General features: G+C 37.6%; 1 protein-coding gene across 1 annotated transcript in view; it reads left to right on the forward strand.

Annotated features, from left to right (window-relative positions):
- Positions 1-14,081, forward strand: part of LOC132905197 (aquaporin AQPAn.G-like) — a 33,887-nt gene that overhangs the window by 11,036 nt on the left and 8,770 nt on the right. Inside the window, exon 3 of the mRNA XM_060956234.1 lies at positions 6,303-6,496. Coding sequence (XP_060812217.1) covers positions 6,303-6,496 — 194 coding nt within the window. The remainder of the gene's footprint in view (positions 1-6,302; positions 6,497-14,081) is intronic.

Genomic DNA, 14,081 nt, shown 5'->3' on the forward strand with positions numbered 1-14,081 from the left:
ACAAATCTAGAAAACTTCTAGGAAATATTAAAACAGCAGAACATATTGCTCCGTGGTGTCTGTCCCTTCTCTCGTACAATTATATTCCGGCTCGCGGAAACCAGTAATGCAAATAATAGACAATCTATATGATTTTTTGTTTGCGCGCACACCCCGCCAGCTCTTCAAACTTATAAGTACAGCCCCGAGGCCCTTGTTACTTTCTGGGGCACGGAGTTTACGAAATACGCCGCGGGTTACGTTTGCACATTGTTCGCTCAAGGGTCGTGAAATTTGACATTTAACTTCCTACGAGAATAGATCCGGTCGGTATCCTTTTACGAAACGCTATTTTTGAAATCGTTGTTTCTGGTAAACTCTTGTAGCTGCGAACGAGACAACGACGATTTGCCACTTTGTTAAGCTATCGACGCTCGTCGCATCGACAAGGACGTCCCCTTAATGGACGTCCGCTATGAACAACGTTCTTCGGCGGCTGATAACATCGGATTGGAAACACGTCGTTCGTTTTAACATTTTATGACTCACTGCGTCTTGAATTGATAATGTCGTAGGTGCGGTTTAGGAATGGAAGATGAAAGTAATGTTATAGTGACATTTACCGTAATCGAGTAAAAATCTAATCTCCTATCGTCTCTCGGTAATAACATCTGCATAATACTTTAACGTTTGCCACTGTAATTTCATTTGTCGCGCGTTAGCCGCGTACGACAAGTCGTTACGTCAATACAATTTCAAAAATGCGTGCAACAGTGTTTCTGAATCACCCTGTAGATGCCACAGATATCGCTCTTTTTCTTGCCCATTCATGTTCGCTTAGCTATAAACGACGCGAGTGAATAGTTACACAGGTGTGCTACCTGCCGATGGTTTGCAGAAACCATTCCTCCGGTACACGGGTCCAATTAAAGGTACTTAATTATCGTCCGAAGAACCTACATATTTTTGCACAGGGCATTTCGATACGTATCCCTGTACACTGTTTGCCAATTTAGAAAATGAAATTCATGCGTATCCAATTTCAAATCGATATAATCGTAAAAGCTTATAAGGAATTGTAGCAGAGTTGGGATATTTCACTTTCCTTGAGATTTTCGTTTCGATTACCAGGGACGTTCAAACTTTCGAACATAAGAAATCGATTAGATAACAATGAGTAAGATTTGCAAACAAATGTAAATGTAAAAAGAAATAAATCCAGATTTTTATGTAACAACGGATAAGATCTTCAGGGAAGTGAATCGGTGAAAAATTAACGAATGCAAAAAGAAACGAACATTCGTTGAACCCCGTTCGTAGAACCAAACGATGCAAATGAAGCAGCAGGTGCACGAAGGATCTATTTGCAGGAGATACCTTGCTACGCAGTGACCCAATTAATTGCACTTAATTACTATCGTGGGACATGTGTAACGGCAGTGCGGTGCAGTTTTGCAATCTCCAAGAATTCGACTAGCCTAATTATCTATCTGTAGAACAACGCCGCTCGTAGATAACCACTGATAACTGGAAAACGAATATGCGTGCATATTACTCCGTACGATATTTACATGCCACTGTTGACTCGCGATGTTTGTAATTATCTTGTTGATATCACCTTGTTCTGCATCCGATGACATCACTGAAACAAACACATAAGATGAGGCCTTGTTAGTTACGATTATCAGTAGCACCAAACATTTGCAAATATCCGAATCTTGTGCGATCATCTGCTAATTATTATCGTTACTTCCAACCATTAACATCTACAACCAGTTAATAATATTTCAAAGTAAAAGATATATATTTTATGTGACGCGTAGCTATAACAAAGCCGAAGGAAGATCGTTTCGCGCGATTCTCGCGAAACTGCGAGCTACGATCTGCTCGATCACCTTCCACTAGCTTAAAAACTAAACCCAACAGGGATTATGTAAGAACACGAACGAATCAGTCGGATGAGAGGCAGAAAAAGTACGATGAAAGGAACGGACGAAGGAATGTCCGACGACTTACAAACAGAACGCAGATTTACAAACGTACAGGGTGTAAAGCAAAAAATTCGATGCGATATCTGTATCTTGGAATTTATACATTTTATACATTTTATATATATAAAATTGGACGATACAATTACAATTTGAAACGATATCCCGATTGAACGTGGTGTTGCAAATCCTTTGACAATAACGCATATTTCAATGAATATTTTAATTAAAGCTAAAAGTTTAAGAACAAAGACGAATGTTAGTCGTCGTACGATTATTTATGTGCGTACACGTTTGTATAAGTATGTTTCATTAATACAGACATATACGACAGGTGAAAAACATATTTTTACGTAAATTCTGTACGAGAAATTTTCCATCTTAGTTTATACTTATAGAATTTACATCGCAACGTAACTATAAAATATCTTAAATATTGCTTATTTGCAATTCATAACGTAATGTGTTATTCAACATCGATCTTCCGACGGTTTAACATTCACACGGACGAGGTATCTTTTCAGTTGTTCATGACTGTGCGTTTTATGGTGTATTAAAAGAACGTTATCCGAATCAAGCTGTTTTATAATGTTCCAATTGCCAAATAAGTTACAATCGGCATAAGTTTAGAAAGAATTACGGTATAGTCGAATGGATGCAAAATATAGTAATATAAAATTACGAGGTTAATTTGATTTTACATACAGACGCATATATGAAATCTTAGAACGTTCTTGTTCAAATTATTTGTTTTTCACATAGAATATTTCGGATCTCATCCAGTAGACTTTAATTTACTCTGATACAACAGTGCGTCGTTGGAATACGTAAAATATACCAGTAGTTAAGTTTATAATTGTGATAACTTATCTAAGTAACGCAGGCGCGACATTGAATTCTTTGAAATAAGAAAATGTACATTGCAATACGTCTATAATTACTTTTCCTAAAGTATATTCAAGCATGTTGATACGTTGTACCACCGACAAAGATGGATATAAATGACAGAAAATAAGTTCAATGTAAAGTAAGAATATCAGTTGCAGTGAAAAATACCAAAGTACTAAAAACTGAGAACATAATCACGTCCCTGCCATGATGATCGTATCATATAACACACCTATCATGCATAAATACACCACTCTCGTATATCTAGGTAGTTAATTGCATATCAAATTCTCAAATTCATATCAATAATCCCATTTAACGTTTCTCATCTATTTCGCTACGACGATGATAATTAAACGGCGGATATTTATGCAAAATAGTATTCTCAGGAATATCATTTAAAAAGGCGGAATCCAAACAGATAATCATCCTATTTGTTAAATATTATAATAAGTATTATATTTTATATTAGCATATTATTTACGTTTCATCGCTTTTATACTTTCGAATTTCATAAAAACCGCGGTCTAATGATAATCTTCGCCAATTTTCTATTTAATCTAATTCACGAAAATTGCAAGGAATTCGTTATCCAATATAGTATCCGTTTCTTCTGGCTCCAGTTTGGTCTCCCTAACACGAGCTACTGATATCTACGCCTCCGCGAAATTAAATTGCGCATCGGCCATTCCCCACAACGCGATCGCGAGATCGTGGATCCTTCTACGTCGCCTAAGATTCGAATTACGTTACAAAAGACAACAGCCTGTACGATGACCAGTAACGTAATTACATCCGTGGTAAATGTAGTTACATCGGACCGCCTCGTGGTAATTACAACATCTTGTCCGTCGAATCTGTGTTGGTTCCGTTGGTTGGCTGGAAAGGTTGGTAGCGTTAAAATCGGCACGATCGGTTAGAGGAGCGCGTGCGTGGATACATTAACCTGCGACATGTCAAGGATACAAAGTGCGAGACTACGCCTCGCGATCGCAGGCATCCTGGCCCGCAGGACCATACGATGCGAAACAGATACGGATTTCGTTTTGAATGAGTTTTTGAGTGGGGCTACGATGATCAACAGACTGGAGGTGGAGGAGGTGAGAAAGGAGGGATCCGCGTGTCGATTGGGGGGAGGACAGCAGTGGAGAACAGCGATATATGAAGGCGAAACCCGCGCTCCGCAGACTCAATAGCCCAGAGACTCCACGTGGTGTACCGTCGAACATCGCGAACCAGTGTGCCACCACCGTGAAACAGACATTTTTCTCTTTTTTTTTTATTCTCGTCTTTCCTTCCGCTTCGCTTCATTAAGCCACGGAACCCTCGTCTTCGATCCTTCTGCCACGCTTTTCTACCGTGTTCGAGTTTTCCGTTACGCCGGATAAAACACCGCGATAATCGTGGCCGGCGATCGAGGTGATAAGTTGTTACCATTGTCTTCTTATTTCGAAAGGATCCTTTGTCTTTAGACGAGGGGGAGAGAAAGGTTGGGAGAGGGAGAGAGAGAGAGAGGGAAAGATTGTTTCTTGTGACCGGTGATCGGTGATCGATATTCTCGGGAAATGGTAGCTAGCTTCCGATGAGAGAACAATCCGCTGCTGACGTTCGTTTGTTGTGAAGAACGAGAACCGGGGTTGTAGATCGAAGGGAGGACGCTGTTGCTTCTTTGTTCGACCGTCTTGCCTGCGATATCGAGAGGAAAATGGGCAAGGGTTGGAAAGGTATGTCGTTTATCAACATCTTAGAAAAGCGATGGCGAATCGAGCACTAGTCACGCGTCGAAATTATTAAAATTATGGGATACGACAGAACGCGATATCGCGAGTATGCGTAACGCGCACGTGTTCGAAAAGCTTCAAAATTTACATAATCTATGTAATATCGACAGAGTATCGATATAGAATTTCGAATCGGCGAAACGAAAAGCTACTTTGATGCGCGTCGACAAAATTTCGTAGCGTGTTAAAATTGATACCGTGCTATCAATCTATCGTCATTGTTTTAAGATAAAATCTAATCGCTGTGTGAATTACAACGTAACGCGCTGGTGTATATCTCTTTCCATTCGCCATTTGTTTCTAAAGGAATAATAGCAATAGTTAATTGAATAGATTACATGAATCAGAAAGATCTATCGCTCTATCAGAAAGGATTAGATTGCACAATTTACACTCCAACTTCATCTATTTCGGTATATGATTCGCGATAAATTTAAATTCTTATTAGTAAGACGAGCAATGTACACGATGATCGTAGAAGAAAATACATTTTCTTACGATCGTCAATGATTCTTTGATAAATGTGCGCTTCTGGATAGTGTTTCCAACTATGCCGATAGTTCGCACGCATATGGGCGATATCTCCGTCTGTTGGTTCAATAATAAATTGATTTCGTTGGTTCGATGATAAATAATAAATTACACGGGAAACATTTGTGTCGTTTCAGGATACGCTGATCGTTACGAAGGAATTTTAATCGGTCCTTATTTTTTGCAAATTTTGATACCGTCGATGTGTAAGAAAATTTTCTCGCCACTGCCATTTTCCTTGCTTTTATTGCACGTACTTTCTTTTCGTTATTTTACCGGCGAAACATATGCATTCGTGCGTTTTTATTTTTACTTACAACGTGATAATGGTAATGTTTATAATGTAAAATGGAACTCCAAAAGCGACAAATGTCTTTGCAGTTTTTTAAATGCAAATTGCAGTACGTACAGTTACCTTAGAATATAATTAGGTTTCTTTATATGAAATCGCGGTATCATTATGTCGTGGTATCCATTATGTCAATTACGTAATGACAATTTAGCGTGTGTTGCGATCGTAATAGCTTTTAGCTCAACATAATATTCGTCCAACGATAATCGCAAAAACAGAATTTCAACAATGTCGCCCCACTGAAAAATTTTCGCGCATTCTGTTTACACCTTTCCCTTTGTTTTATAGAACGCAGCAGCTTTGCGTCATCTGTCTCATTGACTTCTGTTGCATAATTACTCTCCCCTCTCCGTTAACAAAAAAAAAAAAAAAAGAAAAGAAAAAAGAAAGAAAGAACAGAAAGGTAACGAAAAGAAAGAAAGGAAAGCAAACAAGTACAAAAACGTCGGCATAATGAATTCATACTTGTATTTGAATGATCGATACACCAGCGGACAAGAAGACGGGATTTCTTTTGTTAAAGATAACAATCATCGTAACGTATGCTTAAAAAGACGACACCGACAATGACGAATATTCGCTTGTGTTCGCGCTCATTTGTTGAATACACTACGAGATTTGACGTTTCAATAAAGACGGACAGTGAGAAACGTCTTCCATGTCTTTTCATGCGTTATTTAATTACCAACAAAATGTTACATCGAGAATGCAAAAATGTTGCTCGACGATGTAATCCGAATGGTCACACGTTATTTTCTTGTTCTTCTTGTTCGTTCTGTCCAGGCGTGAAAGATTTCGTCGGCCTCGAAGAGGTGATGAAGTTCGAGTTTCTGTTGAAGCTGTTCGCCGAAACCTTGGGAACGTTTCTTCTGGTGCTGATCGGCTGTGCATCCTGTATCACGTGGACCGCGGACAATCCTCCGACGGTGGTACACATCGCGTTCACCTTTGGTCTGGCTGTCGCCAGCTTAGCTCACGTAAGTCACGTGTTCGATACACAATTATTAATGTTCTACTAGGAAAAATAACGAGCTCCGACCGACTCGACAAACGAAATTAACTGTTACCGCACCGAGAGCCGTGATATAACTTTCGTTTCATGATTTCGCCTTCAATTACGCGCAATGGTATAAAAAATATCGAATATTTTCGGAAGATCGACAAGTAAGATTGGTAGAGGCGCACTTTTAAGTAACGAAGGAAAATAAATAGCCGGAGTAACTTAGTCCATTATGTTAAGACAAAATATTTCACGTTTTTCAGCGCTGATAATCTTGCTAATTATCAAAGTCGTTGATAAGAAGATTTGCTCGATATGAACACAAGTTTAGCAAGGTAATTTGGCTTCTGAAACGTAGAACAATTTGATAAGATCTAACAATTTTTTCGATGAAAATGTTTATCTTATGAAACGGTAATAATTCGATTTATCTGATAAAATAAGTAATTTTACCAAAGAGATTTAAAATTCTTTCGAACCTCCCCGCGTCTTATCATGGTTTTAAGACATCTCTCCTTTACTTTGTTCCGTCGTTTACTTATAAAATGCAAAACAATAAAATATTTGAAACTTTCGCATAAATTGATTAATACGAAGAAAGATAAATAATGATTTGCCGAAATTTCGGCAGCCCACGCGCTCTCGAGTTTTCCTCGTGGTGAGTATTACTCACGTGATAAATCGTTTGCCACCTCGCATTTATCTGATTTCATTGAATGGACAAAAGTAATCGTGTTCTTCACTCGTCCCATAAGAATCATGTACTTGGAGCACACGATGGTGGGGAAGAAAAAGAAAGGGGGGACTCCATTCACCTTACTAAAACGTCACGCCAGGTGAGGTTTGACGAACGGACCGTTTCCATTGCTCTCACTATCGTTCGTTCATTCGTACGCGATGCTTCATTTTTTTTTTTTTTTTTTTTTCAGTCGATTAGCAAATTGAGAATTAATTTGTTTGGTCGATAAGTCCGCACGTGCAAATTATTCATCGTTGAAATCGAAAGCGATCAGGCAAGGTCTTAAAGTTTTACGATCGATTTCGTATTTCGTTTTCTGTTAAATCGATCGTACCGTTTTACAAATTATCAAGAATTAGTTGAATTCTTGAGATTTCATGATCGTATTTTTCATTTGGCTTTAAAACACTTTTACGAGTTTGCCAATCGTTAGGAACTGTTTTTGGGCGAAAAGAACAGATCTTTTCAAAGTTTTAATATTATTCCAGATAAAACGGTAGAGATTCTTCGTGAAAGTAAATGATCCCTGAGATCAATTCAATTGAACGTCGAGATCAAAGACTGGCGAAAAATTATATCGCAGTATGTAATAAGCTTTCGTTAAAATCTCTTTATCGATTAACCCAGAAAGTAAGATAATATTTGAGGTAAAAGCTAAAATGGCTCAATAATTGGATATGTACAAGTATAATTAAGAGATTCGATCTGAAAAAAGATCGCGTTAAATATTTACTTTCTGTTCATATTACATACATATTTCTTTTTTTATTTTTTTTTTTTTAATAAAATTCGCTTATGAGAAGCCAAATAATAATCACCGTGCGGATTACTTTTTATTAAGAAATTTTAATCATGTATTTTCTCGTAAAAATAGGTGTTTATGAAGTACATAAATCGTTATTATGCAATATTATCGAACCACTCTTTATTTTTATTTCCATCTTGTAAATTATATTGCACCATAAATTTTTAGATTTAATCGATTCTTTTTATTTTTATTACACGCATCTGCATCAATCAATGATAACAACTACAATTCTTTTCACAACTTTTTGCAACTTCGTTCCTCGTACGATCTCTTCCCACAAGAATTACTTAAGAAGTTTCGCGTAAAAAGGTTGAATGTTCGAAAACCAACGCGTTCAAATCTCTCGTATATTTGTCTGATTTTCATCACGAAAGAAAGCTAATAATTTAATGAGAATATTTCCTGAGAATTCTCTAGACATCTTTCCACTGGCAATTTATCGTTTGTTCCGAAAAAGTGTAACGCTTATTGTTGATCGACTGGAGAAAAAAATAGGTCAGACGTTGGTTGCAAGTAGCAGACAGCAGAGTAGAGAAGTTGAAGCGTAAAGTACCGAAGCGAACAACCCGGCGAGCAACATTTTATCGTAACATGTGCCATTAAACGAAGTAAATCTTTTTTAAACGTGACTTATTTTCTCTTTCGGAACATTATTTTCCTCTCTGCTCAATGCCAACTTTCGCAACTCGTTTCAATCTCCATACCAGCAAAGACAATTCGACGATAAATTTCACGCATCTCTGACCCGTCCCTCGATATCCGAATATTTCTCATTTTTCAAATTGAATTCTGCAATGAGAATCTCTCGTGCTCGAAAAATGAAACGTTATCGCTAATTTCTGTAATTTAGTTTCCCTCTGAGTGATAATTGTAACGATAAAATCTAAGATAAATATGGTACACAAAAATCGACGATGTAAAACTAGACTATACTCGTCGCAATCTGCTCCGAATTGAAATGAATTCGTTCAATCTGGTAGAGACGACAAGCAAATTTTTCATAAAACATAATAAAAGTTCAAAAATTGTAATATGTGGTACATGAATGGTACATGAACAGGTTGATTGCCGTGCAAATTTCATATATTTTTTTTTTTTAGGATCCGCGATAGATTAAAATATACCACATCGTAACATTTAATTTTTGCGAAATACTATTTGCCTGCTTTCTTTTGACAATGTTGTCTAAATCATTCACATTCTTGAAAATTTAGTCCGTGAAATTTGTTGTCCATGAAAAAATATAGTGGAATTTATCTTATCTTAATCATTCTAAAAAATTTAGTGACCTGGATCATCGGTGGTCACCGTGATAGCGAACGTATTAAAAATATCAATAATTCTATGAAGCATCGACGAGAGATAAACCTGGTGTGTTAGCGTAATCGTTGAACTAGGCGTAGGTAGGTTGAACACGTGGGAAGCAGCTGGGTCCACGAAATCAGTAATCTGCGAATTCGATTCCTTTCTGAAACGTTTAGCAACCAGACTGCCTGTCTCTTTCTCCTTCTCCGGCTCGATCTTCACCGGAAGGCATGAACTACAAACGAACAGGCTCTCTTTCCCGCGAACACGCGCGTCCAACCACACGCAAACCGAACCTTACTCCACATTCATTAACATTTCAAAAAAAAAAAGAAATAAAAAGAAAGAAAGAAAAAGATCATTTAAGCAAGAAACAAATCAAGCGAGCATGCGTCTCAATGACTGACATCGAGTTCTCTGCGAGATCTGTCATTACGAGGATTTAGAATAAAGCTAGTTCGCGTAACCGTGAGTCTATATTACATAATAATCGAGTCTATAATGGTTCGTTCAGAAAGAATGATAAATTTAGATCGATCGAATGTCGTTCGGCGTGTTCCTTTTAAGAATCTATTCAACGAAGGAACTGTACATCGTCTACTGTACAGTGTCTATTGGACGTATATTTTGTCATTTAAAAATACACTTTCAGTCGTAATTTAGAAATACGATACACCAAACGTATAATCTCAGACGGATGACTTGTAACAAACTCAAAATTTCATACTGTCTAAAGAAACAGAGACTGCGGATTTTTCTGTAAATTCGTATTTGTGAGAATTTAACTTAAACGAGCAAAACCTGACTAGAGAATTATTTTATCTATGAAATATTAAAAAAAAGCACTGATACTTTCATATAATATATTTCGTATATCCTTTCATATAACGTGCATTCTGTGCAATTTTGTATTTTCAAATTTCCTACGGATGCATAAAAACTCGCAGTCTAGATACATACGTTTAAAAGCACTTCGAAAAATCTTTTTCCACTTTTCCAAATATTTCTTTCCGACTTGTTTTACTTGGGAACGTAATGCGACGTAACTCGAGCTAAGCTAGCGAATCACTCGCCGATCGAATTATCAATTCAGTCTCTTCTTCTTTATCTTCTGACGTTCCTGTGCTACAGTACGGAACGACGATCGGACTAGTGGATACTTTGAAGTATTTTGCGGTTAGACCATCCTTAGTTCAGGTAGTCGAGGTCTGTCGGTATTTACTCGTCTGCGTTTACTCTTGCGACGTTAACGAGTAAGTGGAAGCGAACGGGTAAACGGCAAGGTATAAACGACATTAATCGAACGCTTTAAGGGTACTTTAATATATACAATCTCGTACATTCGTTTTTGCTTCATTTTTCCATTATGCGAAAGAAAAAGTGATATACACTTCAAATACTCATTTTTATAAATTTATAAACGTAAAGAGTGTGGCAACTTTTTAATGAAGTTAAATTATATTAAATTACATCGTGGAACATTTTATACCTCAACCAATCAGTTTCCATTCTGCGATCATTTATCACAATTATATTCACGACTTGGCCGCGTATAAATATAATTTATATAAATTTGAAACATTAACACGCATTACCTATGTACGTCCTTTATTGCCTATGCTCTCATTGTCAGCAATGTAAAGTCGTATAAATATCTAATGACAAATATGCATCGACTATCGCTATTGCCAAATAACACGTGATTATAGTACGAAAAAATCTACGATGGCTCCAAATTTATATTTGTACTTTCGCACTTATATAATTTTTTATTTATGTAATTTTTGTAGCCACGCGAAGGTATTATACTAAAAATGGTACGAAATTTCACATACCTGAATCTAAGTAATTAATATGTACACGCGCTATAACAAACACAATGGTGTACGAATATTTCTTGTAGCCACTGTATATCGACACGAAGAAATCACTATTTGTTATTAGATTAACAGGTACAAGTACGCGTCCAGTTTCCTTCTAACCAGATGTAAGTTTCTCCAGGTGGTATAAAAATGTCATACAACCGAGCTAACAGTTAGGCGGTACAAAAAGGCAAAAATATTTTTATACGCAGAGTCTGGCGCGTGTGCAACGCCTTTTACGCATACGCGTTACGTATGCACACGCGTGTATTCCGTTTTACACGTGACGTTGGTTGATCTCAGAAAGCCGCCGGCACGTTGGTAGAAGGGTAAATAAGGCCGCTGATTCGCCCAAGGGGATCTAACTCTCTGGATGGTGCAATTCTGCCCCGAAGGCTCCGACAACCTACTCGAGACCGCTGACTCGCCTCGAACCTCCGATCGGACTAATGTGGCTCTTGTTCTGTCTCTTTTAATACTTTATTTTCCGACAGCCTGCACGCTGCAGATACGCCTATTTATAATCCTCTGTGTCGTTCCTCCATGTATTTTACTTCGTCGCTCGTTATCTCGCGAGGAAAGGTCACAGTCGTTGGGTCATCGATTTTCATAATATTTTTCCCGATGAATCATATTTTGCCATTTTCGTCAATATTTGTTATTTGAGAAGATATTAAAAGTGATCAGTCTATGTCGTGGACACGATAAATTTCTATTAATTCTGTGTTCATGGGACGGACAAACGAACGTTGCTCGCTTTAATAACATTTTTATACACGACGATGGAGGTCGTACATGAACCGTAGAAATTATTCCGCCACGTTGTATTTCCTATTGTCAAATTCACAAAAGTCAACGAAAGTTTCACAAACCAGCGGCAAATTATGAATCAGAGAAGATGCAAAGAAGATAATTAGATATTGACCAAGTATGTCTGCCTGATAATGTGATAATATTTTGTTGAAGATACTTGTGTTTTTCGTGTTTCTACGATATGCATCATCCTGTACATTGTATTTATATAACGTAACGAAACGACAGTAAATTTAAAGATAAGGAAAAAGATTAACAAAAAGGTGAAGGAAAATATTACAAAATAAAAGGACCGCGGAAAACAAGTTACAAAAGGGGGAAAAAATAATTTATTGATCGTGAGAGATTTGAATTCGTGATAGAGTAATTCAAGAACCTATCACTCTACCACATTTGTTTCTTATAAAATGTTTATTTGCCACGTAAATTACAACATTGTAGCAGTGTTTCGACTGCACGTTCAGCTGTTCGCATGATGCTAAAAAAGAAATCCACAAACACGTAGGTCATTACAGATCGCTGTACATTACATCGGTATTACGCGAAAGAAAAGTACGCAAATAAACATATCAATATGATGAACTCATGGGTCAGACTTACCACCTTCACTGTCACAGCTATTTTCATTCGTTCGTTATCGTTGCCCGACGCGTTATACATATTTAGTCGGTACATTCCTTCGGTTTCGTAATTGTTATTTACATAATTTCATTTTCGGTTGGGTTTACTTTTACGTTCGATCTTCCTCTGCTCGGGCGGTCGTGATCTTTCTGTTTGCTCTTGGCTTTCTTCGATTTTTTGCCTGACTTTGGTTTGTCAATTAGTCCTTCGGCTTAGCGAATCGAAAGGGAACGCGATATTTCGACGCTGGCAATTATCACGATTCTCACATTGTGGGACGTGGAATGGGTACAGTGAGTCACGCTGACTGAAAGAGACGAAGCGAGCATTTTCGATACATAGGGCGTAGTGTAGCTATCGTATCTTTCTTTCTTGCGCATTTACATACGTAAATTTAAATAAATTCCTTTCTTTTCTTTTTACGTGATGCGTACGTTTGACAATAAGAAAGGTCCGAAAAAGAACGAGCGAAAAGGAAGAAAAAAATAAGGTACGAACGTCGAAGGTGTCGGCGATAATTTCAATGCAAATCATACGTTTCCCGCCCTGCATTATGCGCCATTTGTCGCAAACGAACGAGGAGTTGTCAAAGAAGAAGACGTTAACATTGCATAATCATGTTGCGAAGCGTAGAATGAAAAATGTCGAGGATGATTCCACGGGATACGATCTCGACGCAGCTTTGCACATTTGCTTCGAGCTTTACGAGTCGTGCAATTAGTGAGACAACTCGAGGCGTATGGTAAAAATCCGAGACGAAACGGTTAAATTCGATTTGTTCTGCTTGATAATGAATCGTCATTGACGACAAATGTTGAGAAAAACGCTACTTATTAATCTTCCATCGCGACGATACGCGTGCGAGAAGCGTACCCTGTTATGGACAAAGTAAGTGCCCACTTATGATTAATGCTCTATGCTGAAATCATTTTCGCGTTTTCAGCGGATCTGCATGCTTTTACGGAGCCGTTCGTGATTTTATCACGATCTGCATTTTCCCAAAAATTACTCGAATACCTCCAGAAAATACAATTTCGTTATTTCTCTGAAAGATTGTTTAAATTCGTCGGTCTCGCGAGAAACGTCACAACCGTAATACACCGATCTTGATCAAACTTTACAGACTCATAGGCTACCCAAAAATATTCGTCGCGTATTTTCTCTTGCCGGCAATGACTCGCATCTCGAGCGTGAGAACGGCACCCAAACTTTAGGGTTGAAGACATATCTTTTAAAATATCTCGAGAAATAAATAATAGAGATAAAAGAATTACATCGACGAACGAATTTTGCGTTTTCTGAAAGATCGATATTACTGTATAGAAAAACTATAGGAAAATTCGTTTGTGTAAGTAATATATCAAAAACTATAATATTTTGTCACTGTTGTTAAAGCGTATTCAAACAGAATGCT

This window comes from Bombus pascuorum, chromosome 3 (genome assembly GCF_905332965.1).
Source record: "Bombus pascuorum chromosome 3, iyBomPasc1.1, whole genome shotgun sequence".
Taxonomy (NCBI): Eukaryota; Metazoa; Arthropoda; class Insecta; order Hymenoptera; family Apidae; genus Bombus; species Bombus pascuorum.